General features: G+C 45.4%; 1 protein-coding gene across 8 annotated transcripts in view; it reads right to left on the bottom strand.

Moving 5' to 3' along the window:
• Positions 1–14,347, bottom strand: part of REEP1 (receptor accessory protein 1) — a 71,766-nt gene that overhangs the window by 7,043 nt on the left and 50,376 nt on the right. For 7 of the 8 annotated variants that reach the window (XR_003922521.2, XM_030007547.2, XM_030007503.2 and 4 more), the window contains one exon: positions 8,777–8,812. Coding sequence is in view for 7 of the 8 variants with exons in the window: in XM_030007547.2 (XP_029863407.1) it covers positions 8,777–8,812 (36 nt within the window). In the remaining variant the exon portion in view is untranslated. Of the gene's footprint in view, positions 1–4,498; positions 4,850–8,776; positions 8,813–14,347 lie in introns of those variants that run through there. The other variant, XM_041123067.1, reaches the window with a different exon arrangement.

Raw genomic sequence — 14,347 nt, 5'->3', positions numbered from 1 at the left:
GAAATATGAAGCACAGCAGCACTAATAGACTTGAAGCTGAGAGAGCTCAAGCCAAGCACCCAGTCTGAGATCCACTGAAGTTAACCAAAAGCCTCACCAGGCATTGAATGGACCCTTAGCAACTGGGTACGTTGCTGCAAGACCAGAGCAGGGAAAAGTCTCTCTTCTGTCACTCTGGAGTAAATCTTATGGAGCATTAACTCCACTGATGGATCTGAAGGCAGATTATGGCCCCATTGTTATCAATTAATATGTATAATATGATTGAAATAACCAGGGAGCTTCTAAAGTCCTGTTTACAACCCCCACCAGTTAATATTTAAAATAGGGAAACAATAACTAGACATGATTTAGGGTTTAGGAACTAACTAATAGACAATGGGGCTTTATGCTTATGTCAGAAATGGTAATGGATTGTGGTCTGGTCGATAAACCCTGAAGAACCGCTTGGAACTGCCAAGATTAGGGAAGAAGTAGGTAAAAGGTAATTCCTACAGGGGGAGATTGGGACCACCGACTCATTGACTACCTACTCAAATGATACCACCTACTCAAAAGAAGACAATGAAGGAGGAAGACAGAGTCTGCGCACTAATTTACATGATGGGTGAAGAAGAAAGAACCAATCATTAAGGAAAATAATAATGAATATGTATTACTTAAGTGTATAAATGTGAGGATTTTTGAGACAAGGGTGTGCTGTCTTGAGACAGGCACCCATTCATGCGCATCAATGAAATTAATTTGAAAGTACCTTGACTCTGTGTGTTACTGGCTTGCACACTGGGTAAACGGACCCTGTTTGTGGGACACCACCATGACTACAGACCACGAACATCTGCTTGGTGGTTCTTTCCTTATAACTTAGGGCATGAACTTTATGGGACTGGTCATGTTGCACAACACAATCCATTTGCTGCCTTAAATCCAGACAGTGAAGCAAGACAGTATTTTTAATGGACAGTCCAAAGCAAGAGGTACAGAAGAGGCATGACCGGCATGACCAAGCTTTCTGCATCTCCACAGTTTCTTATCAGCAGGGCTGGAGCTTTCTCTGTTTAACCGATAATTAGGCTTTTTTCATTCTGAAACATGTCAGGAGTGGAAGTGTTTGCTGTTTAGATGGCATTAATCACAATTACTGGCTCTATACTTATGTTGTTGTATGAACACATAGAGAAATAATGCTCTGTGCTTCTTGTCTCAGCCTGACTGGAAGGCTCTGCTGGACCAAAGATTAAAACCCAAAGACTAAAACCAAAGAGGATTCTTAAACATCTAATACTTATTAATCCATTTAGATTCTTAAAGCATAAAAGAACTGGATTCTCCCACAGCTCTTTCAGTCGGATAACAGAGAGACAAAGGGAAAGTGATTTGGCTACAGCAACACCATGAGTCACGAGCAGGTCACTGGGGCTCTCTCCAGTGCCAAATTCAAGTCAGCAGCTAAACGCTCTCAGCCCTTGCGTTCAGTGCACAGGATGCGGCTGCTGCTTAAGAGAGCAGTGCACACCATCCTCTGGCCACTGACCCTGTGTTTCTACCACTTTATCACCATTTGCATGGACAGGCTGAAAGACACCATCACGGGTTTCCAGGAAGAGCTGGAAGTTGACTTTTTTCCCAGCTGTACTGAAAATGCTGATAGTAATGTTGCAGAGAGGCCCGGGATAATGCTGAATTGGTTTTTTTTATATATATGACTATAGTGTTAAGACTACACTGTGGAGAAAATTAAATATTCTCTAGACCACATGGCAAAACAGTACAGGAACATTTTATTTTAATTACTATTTTATCCTTCCACTTGGGAAGTGAGCTACCCAGGAGGAGCCTAGCTTCAGCCATCTTGGATGTGGAAGCTGGTCCCTGGCGCCTCTCTAAGCCAACAAAAAATGGAGTAAAGTTTGTTTTAAATACTGTTTGTTCAGCAAAACCTGAACCAAGCATGCCCAAATCTGCAGCCTGGAGGCCAAGTACTGCCCCCAATTCATATGACTGCTCCCAGCTGCCCTCTTCCCCAGAGGTCCCCCAGATGTCAACTGCAGGCTGGAATTTAGGCAGTTTGTTTCCAGATAGTAAAAGTGGGCCAGGACTTCTTTCAACTGCCTCACTGAGGTTTGCACAGTGGCCCAACAACACACCTCCAGCCATGTGTCACTGTGAGGAGACAACGGCTTTCCCCAGGGAAAAGAGGACTTCAAATGGGACAGGATGGAGGGGTGTTGGCGAACCAGAATTTGAGCATTCAGTGACCAGAGTGCAGAGACACGGGCTGCTGAAGCTGAGAGCATACAGGATCAGGCAAACGTGCCCTGCTCCCTTTCTCCTCCAGCCAGCTGCTCCGCTGCGAAAGGAGACAGAAGGAACTGTCAGCCCTGATAACACTCCTGTGAATCCCATGTTCTTCCAGCATACATTGCTTTCTCCATTATTATTCTCTCTCTTGAATTGGGTGCTGGGTGAAAAAATAACCAGGCAGCTCTGCCACCTGCGTTGCCTGTCTCCATGGCAGGCACAGGAGAGGCACAGCCTCCTGCAGGCTTCTCCGTTCTCCCCGTCAGCCTGAGCATCACATCCATGTTCTGGAGCCACTTCTGTGAAGATCGAGAGGAGAGCTCAGCCTCCAAGCTGGCACATACTGCTTTGACCCCCACAGCAGAGAGATCTGTAAAGTCCACTGGAAGCTGGGCTGATGCCCTCTTCTTCCCTGATCCATCTCATTGTGAATGAGGCACTGAAAACCAGCCAAATGGGAACCAGTTTTGCTTCAGCCTCACTGAACTGGAAAGGGAAGAAGTGTGTCTATCCCAGGCCTTTCCACTACATTTCTGACCATTGACAAGAGCAGACCTTGAATAGACAGGGCCCTTTTTTTAAGACCCGGAGCAAGAAGGGAGGATTCCCTGCCCATCCTGCCTCAGGGAGGACAACTCTGTTGTGGGCAATCCCAACCTCCTATTGATCTCGGGTGCCAGACTTTGTCGCACTTTTGTGGAAGCATTACGCTGTTGTGGGACTAGAGGCAACTCATCTCTGAAGGGCTGCTGCTGTGTGAGCGCCAACTCTGAAGCTGTTTTTTCTGTGAATAGGGTGATGACAGGATAAAAAAAACTCATTTTCCTACACCAAAACACTGAGTCCTCTGCAGGAGAAAATGTAAAGCAGGGGATTAACCAGAATAATAAGCGCACATGTGAGGAATTGGTGAGAAAGGAGATGGAGGCTTAAAGTGAATGGATGGGTTCTGGGACACCAAGGTTTTTTTTCTGGAGAAGGAGCAGACCGAGGAGCAAAACACAGTCAGGGCTGGCACAGGCTTCTTGAGGACAGCACTTGGCCTCAGGTGACCTCCTGTGTGTTTCTAAGAGCTGTCTTTAGAATCTAAGGCCGCGGGGCCTCAGGCCACTATCAGATGTCCCCAAAGTGGCAGAGCCAGCAGTGTGTGCTGCTCCAGGGAAGCAGCTGACAGCCCCAGGGACCGTGTCACAATCAGGAGGTGGCTGTGTACAAGCACGGATCGTACGCCAGACCTCTCCTTTGGCTCTCTCCTCTTTGGGAGACTCACTCCCCATCTCAGAGTGGGCTGTGTTTCAGGTGTCTCCACGTCTTACATTTATGGCTCCACACCTTTGCGTGAAGGGGCAGAACTGCTGCAGAAACAGGTGATCAACTGGTGTGCCAGTGCTAAATCTGCTGCTGCCTCTTGCAAATGTCTTTTCAGTATCCAGACCAGATCACACTTCTCTCTTCACTAAGGCAAGACAGAGTCTCACTGTAAACAGCCTAAGGAAAGGGACCCCTTAATTCCAGTTCCTATCATCCTGTCCTAATTCCTTCAAAGGGAACTGATACAGCCAACACATTGTGTGGGAAGCCCTGAAGCTGGGCATATTCCAAGTTAAAGTAGACAGGGTTGGGATCTAAGCTATTAAATCCACCACAGGGAACAACCCAGCACACACAAGGGAAAGTAGGGTCAGATCGTTGTCATCTTTAATCTCTGTGATTCTACATGGGCTAAAAAATCTCACTTGCAAAACTCTTTCTACAGCAACAAATGGGATTCAGTAGCAGCCTGTTTTTTCAGCAACTGCTTTGATTCAGGCTCTGGTCTATGCTGCTGTGTAAATTCAGAGTAACTCCCATGGATTTTCATGAGTACAACTGAGGTCAGGACATGGCCCACTCTAACTACAGATGAGCAAATCACTTTGATCTAGATCCTCTGAAAAATTTGGACACTTAAATACAGTTACAGTGGGAATCAGGCACCCCAATACCTTTGAGAGAAGCTGCACCCCCCTTACTTTGCTGGGCACAATACTTCTTCCTCCCATCACTGTAATTCCTCAGGAGCAACGGGGAAAACCACTGTCACAAACTACACAAGCCAGAAGCAAGGTATTGTATTATTGTAATGGAAGGTAAGGTCACACCAAAGCTAAGCCTTTCCAGGGGATAGTTCATATAAAGAGGTTTGCACACCACTTCATAAGAGGAAGAGAACACATATTTATTATACGATGGCCATCAGCTTCTTTTCCCTGCAACAAAGATAAATTTGCCATCATTTCCAAAAGACATTGATCCAAGTCATGTACTTCCCCAAGAGTTTTCATTGCCAAACCAAGAAGTTAGAAGCAGCCAACTCTACCAGCACACACTGCCCAGGAGCCACAAAACAGAGGCAGACATCCTTTCCAAAGCTGAAGTCAAGTGCAACCAAAGCAAACAAGTCTAATCACATCAACAAAGTCATCCGTTAATCAAAATGCATCCCACAAATCATTTAGTTGTTAAGTGCTAGTCTATTCCAAACACCTCAGAAGAAAACTCATGCAATCTGTAACACTTACATCAGAGTCCCATAATATTTACATAGAGAAAAGGAAAGAATAAACTGTTAGGGGAAAACATTTGGGTGTAGAGGGGGAAGGAACATTGTTTCAGAGCACAGAAATCTTTGTCTTTGCTTTCATAATAGCTGTGGCTCAACTAGAGTTTATTAAACAACAATTAATGTTTTAACTGTCTGTTGGTAAAACGCAAATGTACTTAAAGAACCTACTGATTTTCTAGGAAAATTTTTCTTTCCCTGAAATAACCAAAATAAGTATGAAAGTATTTTTAAATACCCAGAGAAAATCCCAAATTGCCATTCAGATGTACTGTTGCAAAGTGATGCAAATCATCTGTGTAAAAATTTGATTCAACATTTAGTAAAGGGAAGTTTTAAGGAACAAAATGCCTAGAGCAATGGAAAGTTGTCGTTTGTTCTTTAAGCTCAATGAGAGAAAGGTTAAAAAAAAATGCCCAGCACAAGAGCTGGAAGCAAAACTGGCCGAGAACAAAAATGAAACCACCTACACCATTTAATTCAATTAGTTCGGAGATACATGAACAGCCCCCTTGATGCAAAGTCAATTAGTTTTTTAAGAGTACTTTCCACTCTAACAATCTCACGTGCAATTTGTAGCTTACCACAAAGATGGGATTGCATATATCTAATATATCAGTAAGGTGATTTGTTTAAAACACAATTAAGTGAATGTCCCATTAAGCTCCTTGCTGAGCTGTACTGCTGATTGTGTGTGATCTGTTACCTTGTCTTCAGGGTGACAACCACATGTAGGAAGAGATCCAATATTATTTTATTGGAAAAACTCCAAGGCCTGGCTTGATGCTGCAACACCTTGTGCATGCCTGACTGAAGGTCCTGGCTAGGCTGACTGTCAGTCACTGCTGAGCTGTAGTTTTTAAGGCGTACACAACTGTATCAGTCGCCACTATGGAGCACAACCCTGTGATGCATACTCGAAAAACAGTCCCATTCATCACTAATGTCCTTGCACATTTCTTACATTGCCTAAGGCTCCCGATCAGCATTTTAGTATTAAATGCCCCTTCAAATACATGCAGCCACAACAGTTCTGATACACAGCTGATTCTTCAATATCTGCTAGATACATTTATTCTCTGCAAGGATTAAAGTTGTTCCCCTCTCTCAACCATGCCACAGGTCTTTGCAACAGCACCTAGGAGATGTTAGTTGAGAGAATACCACTGAACATAGTATTTGTTACTTCTTAAATGCCAGTTCCAAGCAAGGTTGTTTAATATTGACCAGCATTTAAGCATTTACCAGGCACTGCCAAAAGACAAACAGATATCCCTGGAGATTTTCACTCTGTCCTTCCTGAAGGGGAAAAAAGAGCTTTTACGTAATTCTACCGTTGTTCCTTAATGCTGCAGCCTGACTTTCCACAGGCCGTGAACACAAAAAGAGAGAAATCAGAAACTTGTGTAAAGACCTGGAAGGAGTTTTGTCAGCAAAGGCCTGCCACTGAACAAGAGCAAGAAGAGCTGGCATAGAAGCTGTCAAGAAGACGTGCTGGAGTATATATAGTGGAACATGCTTGCATTAAGCGATGTTCCCCAGAGCAAAGGAGGATGAATGTCCTGAATTGTGTCAACGCTTTGTCATGTGCAGACCGTGAGGCCAGCTGGAGTGAGCCCACTGAGCAGGAAAGAGCTCTTCTGTGAAGCAAACAGCTTCGGCAGCAAAGGAGCCCACCACTGCTGACGGATCTGCTCCGGTACAGGGGGAGCTCACGCTGCACTCAGCCTAGCCTTCAGTCTCTGCACAAGTGCACATTCCATGGCAGCTGCAGGCCGTATCCTCATGAAACCTTCTCTCAGGGTATCATCTAGGGAGCAGGATGGGCAGACTTTTGCTCCCACTATCCTGTGCTCTCCTAAGAGCTATGGGGGTTTCTGAGTCAGCCAGCGAGAGAAACAAATGAGTTTCACCTGCAAGAGCATTAAGGCAACTGCTCCTACCAAAAAGGCTGCATCATGGCTCTAACCCAGCCTTTAATATTCCTGCTTGAGGTAAGACTTGACTATCTGTCCATTTAGATTACAAACTCTTTGGAAATGAGTACTTTCCATGATTGTACTCTGAAACTGGCTACACAAAAGTTTGCACCGAGGAAAGATGAGTGCCAATAGTTCACGACAACTTAGTCCTAGCTAAACAAACTTAGCTTCTTTCTTCCCCCTGCTTTTTGTGGCGTTGAAAAAATGTGTTCACATTACGTAGTCAGCTCTCTAAGCTAGCAAAGCTGCACTTACAAAGGAGCATTTTAAACGGCAGGCCGTTGTCTGAGAGTGCATTAATGCATCTATTGCCTTGGAGACAGAGAAAGGGCAGCCTGTGGAGACAGAATGAACCCTCTATGAGATAGAGCCTCAGCATATCCCTATTGACATGGTCTAAGGGACTGGATTATGTCAGGGGAAAAAAAATGGTAGAACAAGCCAATCTGAAAGACAGGGCACGCAATTTAAACCAGATCAACATGACTTTGAGCCCAATTTGTAAACATATTGGACTGATTACTGCTTTAGCACCATTAAATGACTTTCCTAAGATTAACTCATGACTATTAAGTACTTAAGGATTCAGTGATTCTTTTTATAAATAACATTTTGAAGTCAAATCCATAAAATTGGTTTAGGCTAAAATTAGAAGGCTGCTAATAAAATGCACTGTGAATACAAGTGTTTCATGATTGCTTAAACAGATACCACCTTAAACAGGCTTAATTCTCCTGCACAGTGGCACACTCACCCCAAATGTGCTGGTGTAAAGAACCAGAAAAGGACAACAGGGAGGGTGACAAATCAAGTATGATGGCTGGTTTGCCACTAAGCAGTGTGCAAGGAGACAGCGTCAGGCTGGGATCACCAGCCTCCAAGCACTAATGCTGCAGAGGGCTGCACGGCACATCAGGTGCAAGGCAGTGGAGAGGCACAGATGGCTGCAGCACGGTGGCAGCACTGTGATCCTTCAGTCCCTCTGCTGCCGTCCCCAGGTTGACTAGTGTTCAAAATAAACAAAAAGCACATGAGATGAGAAGTAAAGGAGTTACAAAGGTCTTTTGCTTCCACCAACATGAGACGCTGCCAGTCTGGATTTCTTCTTTCTCCTTAGACAAGCTGCTTGGCAGCCCCATCCTCTGGCATGCCCAAATCAGAGGCCTCCCTCTCCTTTCATCTGCCACTGGGACAAAATGCAGAAGTGATACAGCTCAGCTCTTAGCAACCAAGCTAACTGGTGCAGCATTGAAAAGACCACCAGCAGCTAAACTGTTCACTACGCTCCTAAGTTTGTAAACACAATAAACGCTGGGGACAGTGGGGACATTTTTCAAAAATGGCTCTAGCACAGACTGAAGCAGGGAGAGTCTGTTCAACCCTATTTTGTCATACCAGGGTCTGCTACTGGGCTCTGCTATATACTCTGCTCATCCCAAACACAAATGTCCTCTCTACCAACAGAGAAACACAAGCCAATCCTTAGGGAACAGAGCACAACAGGGCTGGGACTGAGGAAGGTTTGCTCCTGCTGCATTCCTGGCGGTTTTACACCAGCGCTGGCGGATACGGGGCAGAGGAGTTACACTGGTGCAGCAAGAACAATGGTACATCCTCTAGAACAGAAAGGACTGAACAGAAAGTTTTTCTCCAGAGAAACACTCCCCAGCCTTGGGTAACACAGGTCAGTAAGGTGAGAAGCACTGCAATGCTTGCCATCAGCACACACACAGCTCTCAAACTCACTCGCAGCCTGGCCTTCCCCTGGTTTTGTTCCCCTGGTGTTAGGAAACCCAATAAGTAAGAGCGGCAGGAGCAAGCCAGGCTGGGGAACGCAGCCATGCCTGAAAGGGAAGCGTGGGTATTGGGGCACAGGAAATCCAGCACTCACCTCTGAGGAGTCGGCATACTGAGCAACATGTGCACACTGAAAGAGGAGCTGAGCATTAGAAACTCATCAGGCTAAGCTACTACCTCTCAGAAAACACTTGGCATCATTTCGAAGTGGACTTCAGGGCTCCCGTATGCATTAAGAGACGATCGTCTCTATTCAGCAGCAAAGAGCACAGACTCAGGAACGTGCCTCACCCCAAGCTATGTGCCCAACGGGTGTTAAGGCTGGGATTACGTACAGCTCCCTGGCTCTGTTCTCAGATCACTAAACAGAAATAACTCCTGACTAGAGGGGCCTGGGAGCATGGATAAGCAATGGGTAACACAGTGCAAAAGGCTGGATGATAATAAACACAGGGTGCAATACTGGGACTTGTATTGCTACGTCTGGATTTTTTTCAGTAGGTTTAGACTTCTACAAGCACTCGTGCAGCCATTCATGCAGCTTTTGAAGGAAAACTATCCACAGATCCCTGATCTTCCTAAATCAGGAACGTGCTGAGGAGTCCTGCAGGAATTATATTTTGGTGGAATTGCTGTAAGAATGAAAGCAACCAAGGGAATTGCAGTGCACCCTTCAGTGCAAATGCAAGTGATTCACAGCTGTTCATAGAAGTGTGACCTTTACAGCTTCATTTTGTGGATAGCTTGTGTTCCAGGAAACAGCCTAGAAATAATTTCCAGTTTGAGCCTTCCAATTTATCCTTACAGTGGCATCAATGACTCCAGATAAAAAAAGCTTTTGAAGAAAAAAAGGGTTGAGCTCTGTGTGATTTCTTTGGTCATAATTATCCTGCACTGTAGACACTGAAAGTTCTTCCACAGTTTCACAGTCATTTTAAACCAGCATAAACCAGTGCTGCAGCTGAAAACAGATGTCCCATTGCCCCTCACACTCTGGCCTCCACCTTCCTTGTCCTATTGATGATGTCTGCTGCTGCTCTCTACCGGCTTAAGGATCTGACCCAGGTGAAGAGCAACCTGGAAGCAAGGAACAGCATTTAACTTGAACCAGCTCCCTGACTGGAGTCAGCATATATAAGTAAGATTTAGACATGTCCAAGGGAAAGGATGGTATGGGGCAGAAGCAAGCAGTTGGGTCATACCCTTTCAATGGGAGTGCTGGCTCACATTGGCTGGATGCTGCCATGAAACTATGGCCTTCATATGAAAGAGATGAGTCTCAACCAACCTTAAGAGATCTGCTGTGGGTTAAGCTGCTGATTTTACACGGAAGGCAGCTGATCACAGTTTGATGGTTTATTCTCTGAGAGCTCATACAACATATACATATGGGTTGTTCTTACACATCTTTCTGGAGTTTTTCTGGTTGGTGGGGACTGAACTATCCAGACATATCCTGAATCCTGATATTCTGCCACCATTGTTCTGTCCTGCAAAGCCTTCAGTGCTTAAATGCAAAACCAAGAAACAGCCTTGACTCTCCTGCACAGAGGTGTGGAGAGTACCAGAAAGCACACTGCACATTTCTGCTATGAAATCGTTCCAGCTGAGAATGATTTCTGCCTAGGGCAAGCTTCAGCAGAAAGGGCACTCAGTCTGGGCAGTACAGAGGGTGGCTCCATAATATGTGATCCTCTGGCCCAGACAGCGTCAGCTCTGGACACTGACCGTCCCGTGATGCAATGCAAATCTGCCGCTGAAATATGTCCCACTGACTCACCCAAAAGCAAGGCTGGCCTCCAGTGCCCAGCCCACACTGGAGGTTTCTGCTGACATCAGCAACCATGAGACATGTTTGCATCAGCTATGGGACTGAGCTATGTGACACAGTGGCAAATATCCCACTCCTCAAGTCACGTGTGCCACTCACCAGCCATCGCAAGGGAACAAGTTTTATCTGCACTGTCCAGGATGCTTTCAAGGCAATATCATAAGGTTAAGAAGTGCAAAAGCCCCCCACTGTTAATAAAGACACGTCTGTAGATTGTTACTGGACATCTGCCAGAACAACAGGATTGCCTTGAAAAATATTTGGAAATGTTGTTCTGGAGTTTCCAGTTTTCCGTAACAATGAGTAGCCACATTTACAGTTCCCAAAGGAAAGGGGCAGTTCTGCTTGTGGGAGAAGCACAGGTTGGAACAGGCATCGAAGCTAAAATATCACAGGCTATCACCAGGGTGCCAGGACACTAAATCAAGAAACGCTGAACTAAGAGCAAACCAAAAGATCAGATAAAGAGGACAGGTCGTGGGCTTGCTACATGGAGGAAGGGCAATCATTGTGTTTCCTCAGCGTGTGACAAAGGAAGGTGGGCACATGCTTCACTGGAGCAGTGGCGATGCCTCACAATGTGCTGGGGGGGGGGTCGGCAGCCACACATAAATCGTGGCAAAAGCAGCCTTTGCTCCTTCGTGTCATCTGCGTGTGGCTTTTGACTGGGTGTCAGGAGGAGGAGAAGGGTCTTTCTGTGGAATGGGTGTGAATACACCTAGAGCACCTGGAGCCCACCATACACCGAGCAGTTCTGCTCCTATGGAAGGCCATCCGCACGAGTCTGACTGCTCAACGTATAGCAGGCACCACTGAAAGGCAGCAAAGACAGCAAAAGGTAGAGGTAAAAAGAAAAAGCAGCAAGAGGTAGAGGAAAAGAAGGAGTAATTCCTCTTGTCTCAAAGGCAGCTCTTGCATATTCTATTTCTTGGCCTCATAAGACACTCTTCAGCAGGCAAAAATAAACCTTTGCTGTGTCTGCATGTGGTCATTACTAATTAAATGTCAAGCTCTTCACACGGTGCTTTGTGTCAAGAGGGGATTCAGAAAGTCACAAATCCATCTAACCAGCACCAGTCACATTATAAAAATAACAACAATGGAAATGAAACAAGCTGAGTGGTTATTTAATGTAGGCTGAGCACAGCACGGTCCTGCAGCCAGCTTTTGGTCACAGCCAAAGCCCACCAGTGTCAGCAGAGTGTTTTCACAGGTTTCAGTGGGTTTGGAAACATGCCCAAGAGGTGTGAAACCAGAATCTGAACCACTCCTGGTGCTCGCAGGGGGAGTGGGGGCTTTCATACCAACAAACCTGAGTTTCAGCAGTCTCATCTTTGCAGGGAAGACAACAGACCTCTCCATCCCCCTGTCTTTCCAAATCACTTTCTTTCAGATATCATATCTGCTCTTAAACACAGTCACACAACAGGATTAGAACTAGCAACACCAAGATCCACACCAGATCTGGCTGTGTTTTCATTGCTCAGGGAATGGGACCCATCTAAACTCCTGTAACCTCAACCTAAAGAGCCATCTCTTGTCTTTGCCTCACTGTTGTGAGCAAGGGTGTGCTTCCATGCACCATTCATTCAGTAGCAAAGCTGGCTTGAGGAGCTTCCAGTTCCTGGCCTCTTGATCTCGTAACATATCTCCCTAAAGGTCTCCCAAAACAGTTATTTTGGAAGCTCCCAGTAAGGTGGATCAGCAAATTGGTCTGAGTTAAAAATAATCCTTCAAAAATAGTACAAGAAAGTATTTTTAATCTGGATCAAACTCAGGATTTCTTCCTGAGTCCACAGCTCTTTACTCAAGGACAGCTTGAATGACCATAGCTAAGCTGTTCCATCACCTGAGGGTAGCTCTTGACATCTCATTATCATAAGGCTGCTATTCTCTCTTTGTCATGGCTGTCTCTCCTGTTGAGAAAATTAAGAGCCTGTGCTAGATGCAAAACTAATTCTTCAGTCCTTGTACATCCCTGACAGCCATATGAGAGAAATAAAGGGAGCTATAAAAGCACTCCATTAGGCAATCTGTGTATGTACTCTTCCATCAAAGACTGTGACCTCCATAGGACTGAGTGATGCTCACACCCACTCCCAGGCATGGGGATGCCAGTCCTGAAATGAAAAGGGTTACAAGTGTTACAGCAGTGCTTGGCTTTTCCACTCATAAGGTTGGCTGTGGCCCAGCAATGCCCCCTTCTTTAGGCAAACCCCACTTGCAGCAGCACTCCTCAACGCATCCAGTCAAAATAACACTTGAGGTTCCTATCTCTGCCACAGTTACTGATCATTTGTAAATTCAGACAGTGACTTTGAGAGCTGCACTTGCAGAGGACTGTAACAGGTTGGTATGAATGGAGGATGTAAGGAAATGGGTGGGGGTGGAAGCACCTGAATGAACAAATGGCAGAAGAAGGGTTGTAAGAGTGGCACCCAGAGCAGCAAGTCATCAAGATCCCAGCACACCCACATTCAGCTTCTCAGATGCCTGGACTGGGAAACAAAGGACAGATAAAAGAAGGGAAACCATAAAAAGGGACATATCAGTTGTCCAGAAACTTCTCAGAGGTAGTGGCAAGATAGAGCACTGTTACTAGAAACAGAGAAACCTTCTTGCAAAACTGGGGTCAGTCCACAGACAGGACTTCTCCACAGGTATTTTGCACGTTATAATCACTGAAGTAAGGTGTACAGGAAAGCCACATAAGAAATCTTCTAAGGTATTGACCTTAAAATACACAAGCATCTTCTACCATGTATGGCTTTCAGGACCTGGGCATGGGAAGTGCAATTTGGTCTGTTTTGCAGACACACTGAGTAATAAAGGCACGCTCCAGGTCATACCAGTATTTGGCAATAAAGCAGGGCGTGAATTCATGTGTCCTAACTCACAGTCTTGCCTCCTAACCACCACACTGCTTCTTCTGCAGACACAGGACCTGTTCCTTCAAGCCTTTCCTAAAAGTTTCTATAAAGCAGGATTTATACTCTGACCAAGGGTACAATGTTTGCAGTCCCCGCCACGCTATTAACGTTCTTAAGTCGTTTTGTGTATCCCAGCTACTGTTGTCAGGCTTTCTAATACCTGGTGGCTTCCAAGACATTTTACAAGAAAGGAAAGGTCTTCAGCTGAGTCATCCTCATGTCAAACAGACAGTCTGGGGTATTTTTGCTGACTCCCTCTGATGTCAGACTAAGTCCTATTATCTCTAAAGCAGGAATATAAAGAGAAGTCTAATGTTTCCTTGAGATAGTGCAGACTGCTGACATGGACATTTGTGTTATCTGAAGGCTTTGGGACAGGAAAACCAGCTGTGTGTCAGCTGTTCTGTAGTCACTGCTCACGCACATACTCATATATGAATGTATTATATGTATATATTGCATACTAACAGGCGGTAGCAAATTCTGTCTGCCCCTTGCTTATGTGCAATGCTCCAAGCAAACAAATATGGAAGGTGGAGTGCTGGGACCATGTCTGGACTTGGTGCGCCTAGAACAGTGTTGGCTCACTCTGAATATGGCCTTCAAGATGTGATACAGTCTGGCTGACCATACTCTTCCATACACACATACACACACACACTAGTTAAGACACTAATCAATTCGCCCCTCTAGACATTCTGACTACATACGTAATTGTGCCCACACAAAAAGGCACAAGGACTGGACAGACCAGGACCACATCTTTCACTTAATCTGATTAAAAGTGAGAGAAAAACTGTGCCTGCAGTCTTCCATACAGCATGATGCCACCATCTGTGAGTGAAATCACCCTCTGGAGGTGCCTCTCCATATTGTCTGCGGGTGGAGAATAGGCCTGCAAGCA

This window comes from Aquila chrysaetos, chromosome 1, assembly GCF_900496995.4.
Source record: "Aquila chrysaetos chrysaetos chromosome 1, bAquChr1.4, whole genome shotgun sequence".
Classification (NCBI taxonomy): Eukaryota; Metazoa; Chordata; class Aves; order Accipitriformes; family Accipitridae; genus Aquila; species Aquila chrysaetos.
This window is presented reverse-complemented; position numbering and strand designations above follow the sequence as displayed.